Consider the following 21,369-nt stretch of genomic DNA (forward strand, 5'->3'; position numbering starts at 1 on the left):
AGCTGGCTATCTATTTGCTATCTGGCTAGATATGTAGCTGGCTATCTAGCTAGTTAGCTAACTATCTAGCTGGCTATCTGTATGCTAACTGGCTGACTATTCGTTATATAGCTATATAGTTATATAGCTAGTTGTCTAGCTGGATATCCATTGGCTATTTTGATAGCTATCTGGCTGACTTATAGTTATATAGCTCGTTGTCTAGCTGGCTATCCATTGGCTATTTAGCTAGCTAGCTTTCTATCTATTTGAGTTACTTCCGGGTTGAGTGAACGCTGGCGCATGTGGCTGCCACTGCTCACCTGCAGAAAAACTGATTCTGTGACTGTAACGTGACCTTGAGAGTTTTGAAATGCGCTTATAAATACAATGTATTATTATTATTAATATTATTATAAACATGGTCTCCCGAGGAGAATGCGGTCACACTTCCACATCCAATATGTCGGAGGTGTTGACGAAAGCTAAAACAGTAGTCTGGTATTCACTTCCTCTTTTACCTCTGGGTTGCACTTTCCGGTTTTACGACAGACGTCTGCCGCATTGCGTCAACCGGTGTCGTGCTATAATTTGCCGATTCACCATGGCGTTGAGGGAGACGGCGGGGCTGTACGAAACCCTGAAAGCTGAGTGGAACAAAAAAAACCCAAATCTCAGCAAATGTGGCGAACTACTCACGAAGCTCAAGGTAGACACTTTTCATAGGACTGTTATTGTTTCGTTATGGAGTTAAACTTTTATCGCGCGTTTTGTTTTCTTTTTTTACGGTGACCATTTCGCTAGCTACATTAGGTATCGGTAGCTAAACTTGCTAATTTCCCTAAAACGTTCAGAGTTTATGTGGTACCTGTTGAGAGCCCGGCAGTGTAATTAAAACAAGGAAAGTGGTATATATATAAAACATATATCCATCCGTTTTCCGTACCGCTTATATATATAAAAGCGTATTCCACAAAATTGCATACAAACCTACCAATACCTTTGCAATGAGTGTTCAACTGTTTCCACGTTGTTTAATGTGTTATTGACTTCGCAACTGTCATTAAAAATAATCACATTCATCCCATTTTGTCACGCGGTTTCTTGTATCGATCGATATATTCATTGTTTTTCTACTTTCCAGTGATCGTGACATATCTGTTAAAATGTATCTTGCTCATGTTTGTATATCCCGGTTAATTATATACTGTACTGCCCACTTTAAACTATTTGTATTAACCCTCATATTATGTTAAGGGGTCAATTTTACTCGTTTCCATTTTTATGTTGATTAAAGCACTGGATATCCTTTCCTTTTCCTGTCTTCAAAACAGTTGGGATAGAAAATATGTTGTCTCAGTTGTTGCTGACATCACCTATTATTTGACTGTTTTGTGTGAATTTTTACATATGGGTAAAAATGACCCACAACATAATCAACGTGATTGTTAGTAAATGACCTCCAGATCTTAACCCCATAGAAAATCTTTAGAATTAGAGGATGGAGATGAACTTTTGTTCCTGAACAAAAGTGTATATCTTGTGCGGAGAACTTGCACACCCGTTGGACTTACACTACTTTTTTTTGCCCCAATGTATATGATGAATTTCTGCTTATTTATAATGTATTGTATATCCATAACCTCATAGGTGTCATTACTAGAGCTGAACTTTCTCCCCACAAGTGGCTCCACGTTCACCAAGCAGCAACTTATTTTAGCACGTGAGTATTTTCAACGTTAGCAATTGATATAAATTCTGATCTGTGATGAATCTGCCCCCCCCCCCCCTTCTCTCCAGGCGATGTCCTCGAAATCGGAGCCCTGTGGAGTATCTTGAAGAAAGACATCCCCTCCTTTGAGAGATACATGGCTCAGCTCAAGTGCTACTACTTTGACTACAAGTAGGATTTATAGAAAAAAAAATAATTGCAGCAGTATTATACATACTTTTTGAGGCACATTTATTTTGAAATTGTCAAATACCGTCATACCTCGGTTCACGAACCCATTGGCTTACGAAATTTTCCCTTTACGAACGTTAAATTTATGAAAATTTTACCTTGCGATACGAGATACACACGGAGCGCCACAATGAGTGATGTGTCGTTCGCGAACGAGCCCGTTCTCCTAACAAGAAAATGGCAGCCGACTCATTTTTGTCCTCTATTCCCCGCCCCCAGTCTTCGGTTAAAGCCATGTGATTTGTCAAGAACGAAGCAGTGAGGGGAGGTGCTTTAAACATTAAAGAGACAGGCAGACGACAGAGAGAGTGTGAGAAAATGGATACAAAACAGTGACATTTGGACTCGTTTCAACTTTGATAGTTCAAAAGCAGAGTGTAGACTGCAAGGTTAAAATATCCCATCAATCAGGCAAAAAGCTATCAACCCAGCTACACAGAATACAATTGATGAGGAACAAGGTAAAAATATCGCCGAGAAAGCGCCTACAAGGATCATTCCTCAATATGTGAAAAAAGAAGGCTACCTTCCTCATCAAGTGTTTCATGCTGATGAAACTGGCCGCTCCATTCCATCAAGCCATCAATGACCATCACAAATGTCAATTAAACGACTTTATTATATAGTACAGTTTATTGCTTTAATTATAATACCATAGCACATTTATTATACATAAAATTCGGTATATTTTGTGTATTATTTTACATTATTATACCGTACAGTTTATCACTTTAATTATAATACCATAGCACATTTATTATACATAAAATAAGGTATATTTTGTGTAGTTTTAATGCTTAGAAAATTAGAAAAATATGTTACCTGGGAACGGATTATTCTCATTTTAATGGTTTCCTATGGGAAATAAATTTTTGGAATACACACTTTTCGTCTTACATACCCTGTCTGCGAACCAATTAAGTTCGTAAGCCAAGGTATCACTGTATTGGCCTGTTGAGGTGAACACAAAGCTCTTCTGTCATAATAATGGCGCATCACCCATCAAATGGAAACGCATGAATGACTTTTGTCATTGCTTTCCAGGGAGGAGCTGCCGGAGGCGGCTTACATGCACCAGATTCTGGGACTCAACCTGCTCTTCCTGCTCTCGCAGAACCGAGTGTCCGAATTCCACACGGAATTGGAGCGATTGAGTGCGCGGGACATTCAGACCAATGTGTACATCAGGCATCCCGTGTCCTTAGAGCAGGTCAAACTTTTTTCCCCCACATCAATCAGAGCATTGTTACGTCTGCTCAAATATGTTTATGTATCATTTACTGTTTTAAAATAGCACACCGCTGGACGTCCCAAGCACCAACTTTCATAAAACAACAGAACATAGACATTTTAATAGGTTGTCCTTTCCATGAACATCCTCTTCCTGTGAAGGAGTTTACCAAATCCTAAATTATGACCTGTTTGAGTTTATTCTATATATTATATATATATTCTAGTTAGCTTTCTATCTATTTGAGTTAATTCCGGGTTGAGTGAACGCTGGCGCTTGTGGCTGCCGCTGCTCACCCGCAGAAAAACTGATTCCGTGACTGTAAAGTGACCTTGAGAGTTTTGAAAGGCGCTTATAAATACAATGTTGTTGTTTACCAAGTCCTAAATTAGTCCAAGGCCAGATCTCCTACCTGAGGATGACAGTTTAACAGGCTGTGTCTCTTCACCTCAGATTGACCCCAGTTTTTTTTTTGTGCTTCCATTGTGGGCCTTGTGTTCGGCCATCTAAGCATACAACAGCATGAAACTTTTCAATACGATCGCTTTTCTTCTGTCTATTCTCTATCACATTCCCAAATTTATTCTGGAATTGAAAATAGGAGACATTTTTGCACATCATCTGGCAGTGAATGAGTTCATATTAATTTCTTTCATTTAATGCCTCTAGTCAACCTGTGCCAAGATTGGATGACATAACAAGTGATGTGGTCTCTTCCAGTATTTAATGGAGGGAAGCTACAACAAAGTGTTCCTGGCCAAAGGCAACATCCCGGCAGAGAGCTACACTTTTTTCATTGACATCCTGCTAGACACGATTCGGTAAGGAAAGCCTTCGTATCCCGAAGCTCGTGGATTCGTCTCATTTCAATCACAGATTTAACAAAAAAAAAAAAAAAAAGCAATTTTACTTCATTCTTTCAAATTCTGTATGCTGTATTTGATGATGTGGTTATTGTTTGAAAGTCTATCCTTATTTGAAAATGCAACCATCTCTGAACATGACAATGGTGATTATCTTTCTTCTTTCAACAGAATTCTGACTTAAAAGTCGGAATTTTGAGTTAAAGGTCGGAATTTTGAGATAAAGGTCGGAATTTTGAGTTAAAGGTCGGAATTTTGAGTTAAAAGTCAAAATTTTGAGTTAAAGGTCGGAATTTTGAGTTAAAAGTCAGAATTCTGAGTTAAAGGGCGGAATTTTGAGTTAAAAGTTGGAATTCTGAGTTAAAGGTCGGAATTTTGAGTTAAAGGTCGGAATTTGGAGTTAAAGGTCGGAATTCGGAGTTAAGCGTCGGAATTCTGAATTGAGGGTCGGAATTCGGAGTTAAAGGTCGGAATTCGGAGTTAAAGGTCGGAATTCGGAGTTAAAAGTCGGAATTCGGAGTTAAAGGTCGGAATTCGGAATTGAGGGTCGGAATTCTGAGTTAATAGAGGTCGGAATTCTGAGTTAATAGAGGTCGGAATTCTGAGTTAGTAAAGGTCAGAATTCTGAGTTAAATGCATGTGCGTTACTTCTGGGTTGAGTGAACGCTGGTGCCTCTGGCTGCCGCTGCTCATCCGCAAAAAAACATTTTTGTTTTTATCCTGTGACTGTAAAGTGACCTTGAGAGTTTTGAAAGGTGCTTAGAAATGAAATGTATTATTATTATTATTATTATTATTATGATTATTCCCCCCCCCCCACGCAGTGATGAAATTGCCGGCTGCATCGAGAAAGCCTACGAGCAGATTCAATTCAGCGAGGCCACGCGTGTGCTCTTCTTCACATCGTCAAAAAAGATGACAGAGTACGCTAAGAAGGTACCTCATGCTTTTATTCATATTCATATTCATATTCATCCAATCTGATCACCCTCATCCAAGAGGCGCCTTTGACCGCAAGTCACAGACTCGCCTTTCCAGCTCCCGAAAGAGCATGTCATTTCCGTGCGCTAACGTGTGCTAACGTGTGTCGTCCAGCGCGGCTGGAGCCTGAACGCGGCTTCTTGCTACTCGTTCAGCAGTCAGCAGCAGCGCACGGAAGAGGTCAGCATCCCATCCACAGAGTTGGCCCAGCAGGTCATCGAATACGCCAGGCAGCTGGAAATGATCGTCTGAATTGAAGCGAGCTTTCCTTTCACATTATTATCATTGCCCCATCCCCCCCCCCTTTTTTTTTAATTATTATTATTAATAACCTGTAACATGACACACTTTACCGCCTTTCTATGATGACATTGTGATGTACAGCTCGCAAAAGTCAAAGTGTACTTAATTATCTTCATTAAAAAGAAAAAAACAAATCAGCTTCTTTCTTTTTTACTTTTTGATCCACTGCAAGTTTTTTTCTTTAGTTTTTTTGAAGAAGAAATTAAAGTCGAATGGATGGACGCACGAAGAAAGAGCAGCTTGAATGACCAAAAGGCAGCAACCAACAACAAAGGAAAAGGACTTCGAAAAGGAAGGTAGAATTGCATCTTAAAATCAGGAATGATGGAATAATAAGAAAATTAAAATCAGCTATGGAGGAAGAAAAAATGTGTGTGTGTGTGTGTGTGTGTGTGTATATGTGTGTGTGTGTATATATATATATATATATATATATATATATATATATATCGATATATATATATATATATATATATATATATATATATATATGTATAATGTGTCTATGTGTGTTTGTGTATATGTATATATATGTGTGTATATATATGTGTGTGTATATACATATACACATATATATATATATACGCACTGTACACATATACGTATCCACACATATATATGTATGTATATGTGCGTGTGTGTATATATATATGTGTGTATATATGTATGTGTGTGTATATATATGTGTGTGTGTGTGTGTATATACATATATATACACATATATATATATACGCACACACACATATATGTATACACACACATATACGTATACACATATATACACGTATACACACACATATATATACATACGCACACACATATATACACGTATACACATATATATATATATATATATATATATATATATATATATATATATATATATATATATATATAATCACTGCTTATCCAATTTGCCATCTTCATCCTGATGTATGGTTGACCGGGCGCTGTCCATGGTCCTGCTACTCATCGATCCTGTCGCGCGCACAGGCCCGCTCCACGCGTTGCCATCCCACTCGTGCACGAGCCTGTCAATGATTAGTGCGGGATGTGCAGCAGGTAGCGCGCGAGAGAGGGGAGGGAGGGAGGGAGGAAAGGACCAAGGAAGGGAGGGAGGGAGGGAGGGAGGATGCTGCCAGCGGAAAATGGCTGCTGCAACCTCCAGCCTGTCCTGATCGGCCGAGACGACGCCGAGGAGGCCCCGGCGGAGAGGCCAGGCCGACTTCCGGGAGGCAAGCGAGCGGATGCGGGGACGATGTGAGCTCCATCGGCGTGTGTTTGGTGCGAGGAGGCTGAGCGCAGTGACGGGAGAGCCCGAGGCGGGCTCCGGGGAGCGGGCGACGGCGAGCCATGGAGGGCGAGTAAGTCTCCCCGAATCAATGACATGACGCGATGGCATTTTTTGGTTTTTAATCAAGAAAACAACGTTATTATCCTCATCATTCACAAGCAAACAAACGTGCGTGCATGTGTGCTGGTGCTTGCTTCCTATTATTTAGCGTCCGACCCCCCCAAAAAGCCGCCTACATGTCCATGAACGCGCCATCGGTACATGAATGAAAAGAGCGAGCAGGCGAAAGAATGAAGGCAGAACGAGACAGTTTGACATGATGCAAAGGAAGGCCAGAAGAATGGCGGTAAAACCGGGTGGGGGGTGGTGGAGGGGAGAGCGAAAATATGGCGAGTTTGTCTTTCCAGGAGAGAAAGGGATGGTGGCGCCATTCAAGGCGAGAGGCGTCGTGGGGTTTTTTTTTATCAACGTGTCTCGCTCGGCCTTTCATTATGATTTTTAAAGCCAAACTTTATGAATGAAGTGTGATTTCCCCTCCCCTTTCTCTCCCCCCCCCTCTTCTCCCACCGCACACCCTCCCTATCGTCAACTCTCACCCCCTCGCCCCCCACACACCCCTCAGTCCTCCTTTTTATTAACAAAAAAAAGAAAACGGCAGCAACCTCGCCTTGTTTTTCCGCTCCATTCATAAAAAAACGCGTCTTAATAATGGCCGGTAGGAGAAGGGCGGGATGGAAGTGAGAAAGGACGTAAAATATTCGTCTGATGGAATTATCGCGATGTTTCCTAACGCCCCCCCCCCCCAAAAAAAAAAAAAAAGAAAAAGAAAAAACGTTCACGCAAGCACGGCGTTCATTGATGTTTATAACTGGCGAAACGGGAATTCTTCCTTCTGGTAGCGTTTTATCCCATTGTATTTGAACGTCGCATATGGAAGCACAAGCTGTGTTCTTCGGATTCATTCATTCATTCATCATTCATTCATTCATAAACCCTAATTAAAGTCTGATATGGAGATTGGAATACAGTGAAGGGTAGATTTATGCATAAAATGTTAGGTATAGTGTAATAGCGATGAATGATTAAAAAATAATAACATTGCGAGCGCCACACCCCCATTATGGAACCGTGCTACGCATTTTTTTACTTTATTACTTCCGGGTTGAGTGAACGCTGGCGCGTGTGGCTGCCACTGCTCACCCGCAGAAAAAATGCTGTGACTCTAAAGGGTCCTTGAGAGTTTTGAAAGGCGCTTATAAATGAAATGTATTATTATTATTTGATTTTTTTTCTCCCCCCGAAGGTCCTCTTCCCATATATTTTATATTTTTAGCAAACGCAACAAAATACAAGCAACACCCGACTTACGACCAAACTCGACTTACGACCAAACTCGATTTACAACCGCCCGTACTTACGACCACAACCTCCAGACCCTATATTAAAAATGTAAATTTTACGCCTGGCACCGCAACGCCCTAGCAACGTGTATGACAATTTTGGCTAGCCAGCCAGCATGTCACTCTCGCGCAGCAATCGACCGCGTGATTGTACCAGAAAGGTGGAGTGTGCGAGAAATTTAGCCTCTGAGTCTCTATTCAACATTTTGAATGGATTTCATTCGACTTACGGCCAAGTTCCGTTTCCGACCAAACAGTCGTAAGTTGAAATCCATTCAAAATGTTGAATAGAGACTCGAAGGCTAAATGACTCGCAAACTCCACCCTCTGGTGCAGTCACACAGTCGATTGCTGTGCGAGTGAGATGCTGGCTGGCTGGCCAAAATTGTCGAAAATGTTGGCGGCCCGCTAGCACGTTGCGGTGCCAGGCATAGAATTAAAATTTTAAAAATAGGGTCTGGGGGGTCGTGGTCGTAAGTACGGGTGGTCGTAAGTCGGGTTGGACGTAAGTCGGATGTTACCTGTATATTAATCATAATAATAATACATTTAATTTCTAAGCGCCTTTCAAAACTCTTAAGGTCACTTTAGTTTAGAGTCGCAGAATCGTTTTTTTCTGCTGGTGAGCAGCGGCAGCCACATGCGCCAGCGTTCACTCAACCCGGAAGTAACTCAAATAGATAGAAAGCTAGCTAGCTAGCCAACAGATAGCTAATTGATAGCAAATAGCTAATGGATAGTCAGCTAGGTCGCCAGCTAGATATCTAATAGATAGCCAGCCAGACAGCTAGCTAACTAGCTAGACAGGCATATAGCTAATAAATAGCCAGCTACATAACTAGCTAGCATTGGTTTATATAGCACTTTAACAACAGTTGAAGCAGAATCAAAAGCGCTAACATGGGAAAAAAGGGGAAATGCTACCACCTCGTGGTAGCGAAAAAAAATTGCCAGAGGTCAGGCCAGTGCTTTATCAGCACAAAAACCCAAAACCTGAACAAATTTGGGAATGGCGGTCGATATCCTATTTTCAATTCCCGAATAAATTCGGGAATGACAGCGAAAAGCCTGCCCGGGAATTGATTGACAGTCATGTATGAGTTCCATTGCTTTTATTTTGAAGTTAGCCTTTGCCGGATGTTTGGTCTTGTCTCCCTGACATCGCACGCCAAATAACGTGGCTCAACATGGCAAAAAGCCGCATTTTATTGTGAAGTGAACATCCCGGAGGACTGGTTTTGACTCCCGCGGACGGCCATCGTGTCTTGTGCTTCCTCCTCCAGCGTACGTGTTCGTGCCGTGGTGATGACACGTGACGACTCGAGCGGCGGCTGGCTGCCGCTCGGCGGGGGCGGCCTGAGTCACGTGCTCATTTGCAAGGGGCGAAGCCACAAGCACAGAGACTACGTCATCCGCGGGGAGAGGCTGCGGGACCGAGCGGTGAGCACAAATCAGGACGCTTGCAAGAGGGCGGGAAGGACGGAAATGGCATTTACATGCATTTAAAAACGCCTTACGCTACGTGGTGGTCGTTTTTTTTTTTTTTTTACAAAAAACGCCTTACTACACATGGTGGGTTTTTTCGGCTAAAAACGCCATGGTCGTTTTTCCGACAAAAAACACCTTACTATACATGGTCGTTTTTTTCGACAAAAAACGCCTTACTATACATGATCGTTTTTTTTTTTTCGACAAAAAACGGCTTACTATACATGGTCTTTTTTTCGACAAAAACCGCCTTACTATATATGGTCGTTTTTTTTCCGACAAAAAACGCCTTACTATACAAAAAACGCCTTACTATACATGGTCGTTTTTTTTGACAAAAAACACCTTACTATACATGGTCGCCAAAAACGCCTTACTATACATGGTCTTTTTTTCGACAAAAAACGCCTTACTATATATGGTCGTTTTTTTTCGACAAAAAACGCCTTACTATACATGGTCTTTTTTTCGACAAAAAAACGCCTTACTATACATGGTCGTTTTTTTCGGCCAAAAACGCCTTACTATACATGGTTTTTTTCTAAAAACGCCTTACTATACATGGTCGTTTTCTTGGGCTAAAAACGCCTTACTATACATGGTCGTTTTTTCGACAAAAAACACCTTACTATACATTGTCGTTTTTATAGACAAAAAACGCCTTACTATACATGGTCGTTTTTTTCGACAAAAAACGCCTTACTATACATGGTTTTTTCGACAAAAAACACCTTACTATACATGGTCGTTTTTTTCGACAAAAAACGCCTTACTATACATGGTCTTTTTTTCGACAAAAAACGCCTTACTATACATGATCGTTTTTTTCGACAAAAAACGCCTTACTATACATGGTCGTTTTTTTTGACAAAAAACACTTTACTATACATGGTCGTTTTTTTTTCGACAAAAAACACCTTACTATACATGGTCGTTTTTTTCGACAAAAAACGGCTTACTATACATGGTCGTTTTTTTGACAAAAAACACCTTACTATACATGGTCGTTTTTTTTTCGACAAAAAACGCCTTACTATACATGGTATTTTTTTCGACAAAAAACGCCTTACTATATATGGTCGTTTTTTTTCGACAAAAAACGCCTTACTATACATGGTCTTTTTTTCGACAAAAACCGCCTTACTATATATGGTCGTTTTTTTTCCGACAAAAAACGCCTTACTATACATGGTCGTTTTTTTCGGCCAAAAACGCCTTACTATACATGGTCGTTTTTTTTGACAAAAAACACCTTACTATACATGGTCGTTTTTTTTTCGACAAAAAACGCCTTACTATACATGGTCTTTTTTTCGACAAAAAACGCCTTACTATATATGGTCGTTTTTTTTCGACAAAAAACGCCTTACTATACATGGTTTTTTTCGACAAAAAACGCCTTACTATACATGGTCGTTTTTTTCGGCCAAAAACGCCTTACTATACATGGTGGTTTTTTTCGGCTAAAAACGCCTTACTATACATGGTCGTTTTCTTGGGCTAAAAACGCCTTACTATACATGGTCGTTTTTTCGACAAAAAACACCTTACTATACATTGTCGTTTTTATAGACAAAAAACACCTTACTATACATGGTCGTTTTTTTCGACAAAAAACGCCTTACTATACATGGTCGTTTTTTCGACAAAAAACACCTTACTATACATGGTCGTTTTTTTCGACAAAAAACGCCTTACTATACATGGTCTTTTTTTCGACAAAAAACGCCTTACTATACATGATCGTTTTTTTCGACAAAAAACGCCTTACTATACATGGTCGTTTTTTTGACAAAAAACACTTTACTATACATGGTCGTTTTTTTTTCGACAAAAAACACCTTACTATACATGGTCGTTTTTTTCGACAAAAAACGCCTTACTATACATGGTCGTTTTTTTTGACAAAAAACACATTACTATACATGGTCGTTTTTTTTTCGACAAAAAAACGCCTTACTATACATGGTATTTTTTTCGACAAAAAAACGCCTTACTATATATGGTCGTTTTTTTTCGACAAAAAACGCCTTACTATACATGGTCTTTTTTTCGACAAAAAAACGCCTTACTATACATGGTCGTTTTTTTCGGCCAAAAACGCCTTACTATACATGGTCGTTTTTTTCGGCTAAAAACGCCTTACTATACATGGTCGTTTTTTTCGACAAAAAACGCCTTACTATACATGGTCTTTTTTCCGGCCAAAAACACCTTACTAAACATGGTCGTTTTTTTCGACAAAAAACACCTTACTATACATGGTCTTTTTTTCGACAAAAAAACGCCTTACTATACATGGTCGTTTTTTTTTTTCGACAAAAAACGCCTTACTATACATGGTCGTTTTTTTCGGCTAAAAACGCCTTACTATACATGGTCGTTTTTTTTCGGCTAAAAACGCCTTACTATACATGGTCGTTTTTTTGGGCTAAAAACGCCTTACTATACATGGTCGTTTTTTCGACAAAAAACACCTTACTATACATTGTCGTTTTTATAGACAAAAAACGCCTTACTATACATGGTCGTTTTTTCGACAAAAAACACCTTACTATACACGGTCGTTTTTTTCGACAAAAAACGCCTTACTATACATGGTCTTTTTTTCGACAAAAAACGCCTTACTATACATGATCGTTTTTTTCGACAAAAAACGCCTTACTATACATGGTCGTTTTTTTGACAAAAAACACCTTACTATACATGTTCGTTTTTTTTCGACAAAAAACACCTTACTATACATGGTTGTTTTTTTCGACAAAAAACGCCTTACTATACATGGTCGTTTTTTTTGACAAAAAACACCTTACTATACATGGTCGTTTTTTTTTCGACAAAAAACGCCTTACTATACATGGTCTTTTTTTCGACAAAAAACGCCTTACTATATATGGTCGTTTTTTTTCGACAAAAAACGCCTTACTATACATGGTCTTTTTTTCGACAAAAAAACGCCTTACTATACATGGTCGTTTTTTTCGGCCAAAAACGCCTTACTATACATGGTGGTTTTTTTCGGCTAAAAACGCCTTACTATACATGGTCGTTTTCTTGGGCTAAAAACGCCTTACTATACATGGTCGTTTTTTCGACAAAAAACACCTTACTATACATTGTCGTTTTTATAGACAAAAAACACCTTACTATACATGGTCGTTTTTTTCGACAAAAAACGCCTTACTATACATGGTCGTTTTTTCGACAAAAAACACCTTACTATACATGGTCGTTTTTTTCGACAAAAAACGCCTTACTATACATGGTCTTTTTTTCGACAAAAAACGCCTTACTATACATGATCGTTTTTTTCGACAAAAAACGCCTTACTATACATGGTCGTTTTTTTGACAAAAAACACCTTACTATACATGGTCGTTTTTTTTTCGACAAAAAACACCTTACTATACATGGTCGTTTTTTTCGACAAAAAACGGCTTACTATACATGGTCGTTTTTTTTGACAAAAAACACCTTACTATACATGGTCGTTTTTTTTTCGACAAAAAACGCCTTACTATACATGGTATTTTTTTCGACAAAAAACGCCTTACTATATATGGTCGTTTTTTTTCGACAAAAAACGCCTTACTATACATGGTCTTTTTTTCGACAAAAAAACGCCTTACTATACATGGTCGTTTTTTTCGGCCAAAAACGCCTTACTATACATGGTCGTTTTTTTCGGCTAAAAACGCCTTACTATACATGGTCGTTTTTTTCGACAAAAAACGCCTTACTATACATGGTCTTTTTTCCGGCCAAAAACACCTTATTAAACATGGTCGTTTTTTTCGACAAAAAACACCTTACTATACATGGTCTTTTTTTCGACAAAAAAACGCCTTACTATACATGGTCGTTTTTTTTTTTTTTCGACAAAAAACGCCTTACTATACATGGTCGTTTTTTTCGGCTAAAAACGCCTTACTATACATGGTCGTTTTTTTTCGGCTAAAAACGCCTTACTATACATGGTCGTTTTTTTTCTACAAAAAACGCCTTACTATACATGGTCGTTTTTTTCGACAAAAAACGCCTTACTAAACATGGTCGTTTTTTTCGACAAAAAACACCTTACTATACATGGTTGTTTTTTTCGACAAAAAACACCTTACTATACATGGTCGTTTTTTTTGGGCTAAAAATGCCTTACTATACAGGGTCGTTTTTTTTCGACAAAAAAAACGCCTTACAATACATGGTCGTTTCTTTCAGCTAAAAACGCCTTACTGTACATGGTCGTTGTTTTTGCACAATTGGGATTTCGCTCGAGAAAAGGAATGCATTGATCTGGGATTGAACCTGAGACCTCATGAATGCTAAGCATCGTCTCTACCACGGAGCTAAATCCCAAAGGTGCAAGTACTAAAACGTCTTACTGTACATGGTGGTTTTTTTGGGGTTAAAAATGCCTTACTATACATGGTTGTTTTTTTTCGGCCAAAAACGCCTTACTATACATGGTCGTTTTTTTGGGCTAAAAACGCCTTACTATACATGGTCGTTTTTTTGGGCTAAAAACGCCTTACTATACATGGTCGTTTTTTCGACAAAAAAACACCTTACTATACATTGTCGTTTTTATAGACAAAAAACGCCTTACTATACATGGTCGTTTTTTCGACAAAAAACACCTTACTATACACGGTCGTTTTTTTCGACAAAAAACGCCTTACTATACATGGTCTTTTTTTCGACAAAAAACGCCTTACTATACATGATCGTTTTTTTCGACAAAAAACGCCTTACTATACATGGTCGTTTTTTTGACAAAAAACACCTTACTATACATGGTCGTTTTTTTTTGACAAAAAACACCTTACTATACATGGTCGTTTTTTTTGACAAAAAACACCTTACTATACATGGTCGTTTTTTTTTCGACAAAAAACGCCTTACTATACATGGTCGTTTTTTTTTCGACAAAAAACGCCTTACTATATATGGTCGTTTTTTTTCGACAAAAAACGCCTTACTATACATGGTCTTTTTTTCGACAAAAAACGCCTTACTATATATGGTCGTTTTTTTCGGCCAAAAACGCCTTACTATACATGGTCGTTTTTTTCGGCTAAAAACGCCTTATGGTCGTTTTTTTCGACAAAAAACGCCTTACTATACATGGTCTTTTTTCCGGCCAAAAACACCTTACTAAACATGGTCGTTTTTTTCGACAAAAAACACCTTACTATACATGGTCTTTTTTTCGACAAAAAAACGCCTTACTATACATGGTCTTTTTTCCGGCTAAAAACGCCTTACTATACATGGTCGTTTTTTTCGGCCAAAAACGCCTTACTATACATGGTCGTTTTTTTCGGCTAAAAACGCCTTACTATACATGGTCGTTTTTTTGGGCTAAAAATGCCTTACTATACATGGTCAGTTTTTTTCGACAAAAAACGCCTTACAATACATGGTCGTTTTTTTCAGCTAAAAACGCCTTACTGTACATGGTCGTTTTTTCGACAAAAAACACCTTACGAGATACATGGTCGTTTTTTTTTTTTTTCGTAAAAAAAACGCCTTACTATACATATTTTTTTCAGACAAAAAAAACGCCTGACTATAAATGCTAGTTTTTTTCGGCCAAACATGCCTTACTATATATACATGGTCTTTTTTTTCAGCTAAAAATCCCTTACTTTACATGGACGTATTTTTCGGCTAAAAATGACTTTTTATAGATGGTCTTTTTTTTCGTCTAAAAACGGCTTACTATATATGGTCTTTTTTTCTCGGTTAAAAACGCCTTACTGTAACACATGGTCTTTTTTTTGGCTAAAAATGCCCAACTATACATGGTAGCTTTTTTCAGCCAAAAATACCTTACTATCCATGGTCTTTTTTTCAGCTAAAAATGCCTTACTATACGTGGTCGGATGTGTGTGTGTGTGTGTGTGTGTGTGTGTGTGTGTGTGTGTGTGTGTGTGTGTGTGTGTGTGTGTGTGTGTGTGTGTGTATTTTCACGTGTGTGTTTAGCCGGTGCTGGAGTGTGCTGTGCGAAAGGGCCTGGTCTACAATAAGGTAAATCCCATCTTTCATCACTGGCGAGTGGACGACCGCAAGTTCGGCCTGACCTTCCAGAGTCCTGCCGATGCCATCTCCTTTGAGAAGGGTTTGCAAGCAGTCATCGACAAGCTAGACCGAGGTGGGCGTGCACCCCGCCAAGTCAGAGTCTAGTACACCAGGTGTTGAACAGCTAAAACATCTTTCCTACAATAAATTTCAGGCTCGGACTCGCCCTCGTCATCCACGCCAGAGGAAGCGGACACCGAGGACGATGGGCAAGCTGTAAGTATCCAAATGGTTTTTGGCTCCAGTTCCAAGTCCATTCGTGTGCTTTAGGTACATTGTACACCAAAGAATTCGCTATCTGGTACTTGTGTCCATCCCTAAAAGGATCAAAAAGTAAAATAATGTACTTGGGAAATAGGCTTAGGGAGGAATCAATGTAATGGGCACACACATAGTCCATTTGGAAGAGAAGTCATTTTAAGGTATGGTGGATGTAGATGTAAGAGTACTGGACTACAAGTTAAACTGGACTCCAAATGAGACCTTTGCTAGTTCCAAAAGTCGACAGGTATGTCCTGTAAAATCTTGGGAAAGAGTCGAACATCAAAGGGTACAGTCCTAGCTACAAAACACAATACACTTGGAACTTCAACAGACAGTGTTTGGTTCCTGGTTCAGAACGGCACGGGTAGGTTCCCAAATTGTATAAGTTCAGGGGGGAAAAACTAAGGTTCCTGCCCCTTAGAGATCTCAGAGTGTGGACCATCACCAGGTCCGTAAAGGCACCGGTATGTTCCCAAATTCTCATGTGACGTCAAGGCCACACAACTGTAGAAACTTTGAAGACACCCCTCCAGAGACATGACAGCTTACGTCTGGTGCAGCTAGAGAAATGATCTTTGTAGATCTCTAAGGTTTTTACCTCTTCCGCGTCCAGAAAGGTCCAAATTTCTCCAAAAGTCCACACTAGAGCATTTCAAGATAGTCAGTCAGGAACAGAATTGAGTCCATGAAACCAAGGTGGTCCTTTTAAGGAAGATTTAATGGCCTTGGAACTGTTGATGGTTCTGGAACTGGTAAAACCTTTTGGAGGACAAGACACTATCACCACTAACACTACGTTAGGTACCCTGTGGTCAAAGTGTTGGGCTTTGAGGTCAGTGAGTTTGTAGACAGCATATTGGATCCCTCCAATTAAATCCTGGTGTACTAAAGGTACTTCCTATTTTATTGTGCACTTGTAGACTCGTAAGTAACACGAGCTGGTATTCACATACCCCCAAAATTCAGAGAGAGAACATTTCAGGGTCCTTTCCCATATTGAGGAGCTGAAGGAACCCGGCCCAATTTTTTTTTTGGAAGAGGTTTGAATCACGGGATGATGTGCGACTTCTGCCAGTCCCATACAGGCAGCGAGTCGTCGTCCAACAGCAGGAAGGAAATGTTACCCAAACCCATCACCATTGTGACCAGCGAGTCATCCTCCACCTGCTTCGTGCGGACAGAAGACTTTGCTTTTACATCCGGCGTTACCACACAGACACCTGCCCAGGTAGGACGGAGAGATTTGAGTGTTGGCTTCTCAAACGTTTCCAAAAAGTGGTCCAGCTCAGTTATGTTCCGTTAGGGAGTGTGAATGCTAATTTGATGGGATTCCGGGGAGGGTCCAGGCCAGTGGAAATCAGGATCAAAAGGGTCTGCAAAGCCCTGGTTTAGGCAGTCCATGGGTACTCAGAAAAGGCTAGTATAAGAATCAGAAGAGTAAGGTCTGACCTGATCTGTAAAGCTTTGGGAGGTTATGGTCCTGCGAAGGGCGTTCGGTCCAAGTGAGGTAACTCAACACCTGAAAGCGCTTCGCTTGTCGCGGTGGCACAGGAAATGAAATGAAAATCAAAGTGACCTCTACTCAGGTGAAATTTGACGCCATTTGAGACGTGATAGGAAACCCGGCAGCGGTTCTCTTCCTGACTCTGCAGATCTCCACCTTCTTCGCAGATCCACGCCAGGCCGGGACAACACCAGCTATCGCAAATGAGCGGTGCCTCAAATCCCCCATCGGCGCAGCCTGCCACGACCCCACCGTCTCCTCCCACGGGACCACCGGCCTCGTCGCCACTATCCCCTCTGTCGCCCGCCATTTCCCTGCTGGAGGAGGGGGACCTGCACAGCGTGGATCCTTGCAAGGACCTGTGGGGCTCCAGGGGATACGAAGACTATCGACGGGCGGGGGCGCCCAGGACTATGGTCGGGGGGCTGACCGGAGGCGTTGTGGTCGGTAGCGGGGGGAGCCTGCAGGACAAGTCGGAGCTGTGCGTGGTCCGATTTGAGAAGGACGTGTCCGGGTTGGGCACGGGGGGCTGCGAGATCACAGTGAGTCTGGACAGCAAGGCGGCCCAGCGCTTGTCCTCGTCCTCGCCCACCGGCATGTCCATCCCGAACGCTGTGTCCGGCGTGTCCTCGGGGGCCGGCTCCCCCCAGGAGCCCGGCAAAGGCTCAAGCTCGCCCTGCTGCATACACACCTCCCTGGCCACGCCCCGCTCGCGGACCCGTAAGCGGGGCGGCGGCGCTTGCGGGGGGGACCCGGGCGCCATCTCTCCCGACGACGACAGCCCGTGCCCGCAGGCGTCGTCGACGTGCTCGTCTCGCTGCGTGTACTGCCGCTCCGTGTTCAGTGCCTCGGAGAACGGGCGGGGCCGCTGCAGGGACGCCCCGGACCCGGCCCTGCGCTGCCTGCGCCGGTGGACCTGCGTGTGGTGCGCCGAGAGCCTGCTCTACCACTGTACGTCGGACTCCGAGGGCGAGTTCTGGGAGCCGTGTTCCTGCGACGACTCCATGGGAGGTCACCCGCACCCGCTGTGCTGCGCCCGCTGGCTGGCTGTGGTGGCCCTGTCGCTCTTCGTGCCCTGCATGTGCTGCTACCTGCCTTTGCGCGCCTGCCTGCGATGCGGCGAGCGCTGTGGCTGCTGCGGGGGCAAGCACAAGGCGGTCCGATGAGAGCGATGCCGGGTCCCCTTTCGCTGGGCTTTGACGTCACCGTCCCAAAACCCCCCCACCACAACCGTTCCGGTATTTCTCTTTCTAACCCTGGGGTTGGAGTTCGTGGACTAGGGAGAGGAGTGTGTGGAAGGGCCAGAGGGGGGGCATCACACTCAGACCAGCTTTCACAGAGCCTTTCATTGTGGATTGTTCAAGTTGATGACCTGAGACTTAACCTGACGATGAAGTAAAACCGTTTTTTAATTTTTTTTAAACAGATGCTCCCCAACTCATGCACTAGTGCCACGTGGATGTTCATATCTTTAAAATGTGGCTTTCTTTTCATAGTCACTCCTGATGATTGACACGCAGTAGGGCAATACAGTTTCAGTCCAACTGTGTTTTTCAACACTACACTTTTACAATAATAATACATTTCATTTCTAAGCGCCTTTCAAAACTCTCAAGGTCACTTTACAGTCACAGGATCAGTTTTTCTGTGACTTTGACACCTGTGTCTTAAACTTCAACATTGTTACTCGGCAACAAAATGGATTGGATTTACCTTTAATAGTCTGGCAGTGGAGACATTTACATTTCACAGCAGCAAAGTTATGAAAGGAGGAGAAAGGGAAGAGAAAAAGTAGAAAAACAAAATACAGGAGCTGCTGTAAAGGTAGCCACTCTCACGGCGCCATCTTGACATCAAAACAAATACAAAACCTTAGTAACAAATAATATGACAACACAATGACACAGAGAGTCATTCATTCTTAAGCACTTTCTGTGGCTGCCGCTGCTCACCCGCAGAAAACAATATCCTGTGACTGTAAAGTGACTTTGAGAGTTTTGAAAGGCGCTTGTAAATGAAATGTATTATTATTATTATTATTATTATTATTAAGCAGTTCTAGATGAAAGAGGAGAGGATCAAGGCATCCTTTTCAACAGTGGATCAGGGAAAGTCAGCAAAGCCAAGACCGAAATGTCGTCCCCAGAAAAAGCTGACAAAAATGGTCTTAACTGGACTAGTGGAGATTTAATTGTCAACTCTTTACTTAGCCAAGGAGAGAAATTTCCATCGTGTTTTCTTTCACATCTTTTCATAAATACACTGGTAGCACTGAGGTCTCACTTGTGCTATTTATTACACTGCAGCTGCTCAACTTAAGTCAAAAAGTATTCAAACTATTTCAATTCACATGAGAGGTGTTCACATGTTCCAAAATGTTCATAAGTAGGGGAGTGTTCACATGTTCCAAAATGTTTGTAAGTCGGGGAGTGTTCACATGTTCCAAAATGTTCATAAGTAGGGGAGTGTTCACATGTTCCAAAATGTTCATAAGTAGGGGAGTGTTTGTATGTTTTTATTCAATGTGACAATGAATCACCCCAATTGACACACACCAACTCGGAAGGGATTTGGTGTTCGCCTGTGAAGTACAGACATGTTTGTTACCTCCTCCAAATTTACCTCATGGTGGAAAAAAAAATACAGGTAACATCCAACTTACGACCGAGTTCCGTTCTGGCCAAACGGTCCTAAGTCAAAATAGTCGTAAGTCGAAATCCATTCAAAATGTTGAATAGAGACTCAGAGGCTAAATGACTCGCAAACTCCCCCCTCTGGTGCCATCACACAGTCGATTGCTGTGCGAGAGTGACATACTAGCTGGCTGGCCAAAATTGTCATACGCGTTGCCGGTCTGCTAGCGCTTTGCGGTGCCAGACGTAGATTTTTTTTTTTTTTAAATAGGGTCTGGAGGTCGTGGTCATAAGTACGGGTGGTCATAAGTCGAGCTGGTTGTAAGTCAGATGTTACCTAATGTAACATCCGGCTTACGACCGAGTTTCATTCTGACCAAACGGTCGTAAGTCGAAATCCATTCAAAATGTTGAATAGAGACTCGGAGGCTAAATGACTCGCAAACCCCCCCCCCCCCCCCCCCATCTGGTGCCATCACACAGTCGATTGCTGTGCGAGTGAGATGCTGGCTGGCTGGCCAAAATTGTCGTACGCATTGCCGGCCTGCTAGCGCGTTGCGGTGCCAGGCGTAGAATTATTTTTTTTTAAAATAGCTTGTGGAGGTCGTGGTCGTAAGTTGAGTTGGTCGTAAGTCGGATGTTACCTATATATAAAATAAATATAAGAGAGCGAGCAAAAATGTCGACAAATGCATGAAGGGGAGAGCGGGTTGTGGGCGGGGTCACTGCAATGAAAACCAACAGCTGTAATGACGTGAAGGAACGTGTGCTAAAACACTCTAGCATCCTTGCTAACCCACCCCCCCAAAAAAAAGCCAACTAATTTAATCTGTCGACGTGTTTATGCCTCCACCTAAAATATTTAAAAAAAGAAAAAGAAAAGAAAAAGTGCAATGAACAATGGATGGAAAGAGTATTTTTGTACGTCACGTTAGGAAAAAAGTCTGGTAAAAAAGATGACTGTGGTGTGTTATGGTGACCAATAAGAAGAGGCGGGCGATGTTAGCTCCGCCCACAAAATTCAATGAGATCAAGTGCTCCAGCTCTATAAAACAGTGCTTCCCAACCTTTATTGAGCTACGGCACAAAAATCTCCCAAAAAAGGCACACAAAAAAAATGGATTTACAGAGTTTCATCGCCAATCGTTAAAAAAACAAAAAACATAAGGAACTTATGCTGCTCGAATTAGCATGAAAATTTCCTTGAAGCTAACAGTTACATATGGAGAAAAAAAACAAGAATTTTGTCTCAATGAAATTTGCCAATTCACTGAATTCCCCCCCAAAAAACAGATTGTGGACACAATGTCAAAATCGAAAGAGCAGTAAGACCCTAAACTTGAAAAATTGGCATTGATGTCTGTAAAATTGATATCCTAATCAAT

General features: G+C 41.4%; 2 protein-coding genes across 2 annotated transcripts; both read left to right on the forward strand.

The window, feature by feature from the left end:
- Positions 1-531: 531 nt before the first annotated feature.
- Positions 532-5,454, forward strand: psmd8 (proteasome 26S subunit, non-ATPase 8). Its single transcript, XM_089013526.1, has 7 exons — positions 532-688; positions 1,630-1,702; positions 1,780-1,882; positions 2,987-3,152; positions 3,894-3,994; positions 4,861-4,972; positions 5,132-5,454. The coding sequence occupies exons 1-7, from the start codon at positions 584-586 to the stop codon at positions 5,267-5,269; spliced, it is 798 nt and encodes a 265-aa protein (XP_088869652.1). The 5' UTR covers positions 532-583; the 3' UTR covers positions 5,270-5,454.
- Positions 5,455-6,467: 1,013 nt separating this feature from the next.
- spred3 (sprouty related EVH1 domain containing 3) lies at positions 6,468-21,264 on the forward strand. Its single transcript, XM_089013773.1, has 6 exons — positions 6,468-6,684; positions 9,298-9,454; positions 15,488-15,656; positions 15,738-15,799; positions 16,923-17,075; positions 17,519-21,264. The coding sequence occupies exons 1-6, from the start codon at positions 6,674-6,676 to the stop codon at positions 18,515-18,517; spliced, it is 1,551 nt and encodes a 516-aa protein (XP_088869899.1). The 5' UTR covers positions 6,468-6,673; the 3' UTR covers positions 18,518-21,264.
- The last annotated feature ends 105 nt before the right edge of the window (positions 21,265-21,369 follow it).

The sequence above is a fragment of the Hippocampus bargibanti genome, linkage group LG14 (genome assembly GCF_051943395.1).
Source record: "Hippocampus bargibanti isolate YZ-2025 linkage group LG14, ASM5194339v1, whole genome shotgun sequence".
Classification (NCBI taxonomy): domain Eukaryota; kingdom Metazoa; phylum Chordata; class Actinopteri; order Syngnathiformes; family Syngnathidae; genus Hippocampus; species Hippocampus bargibanti.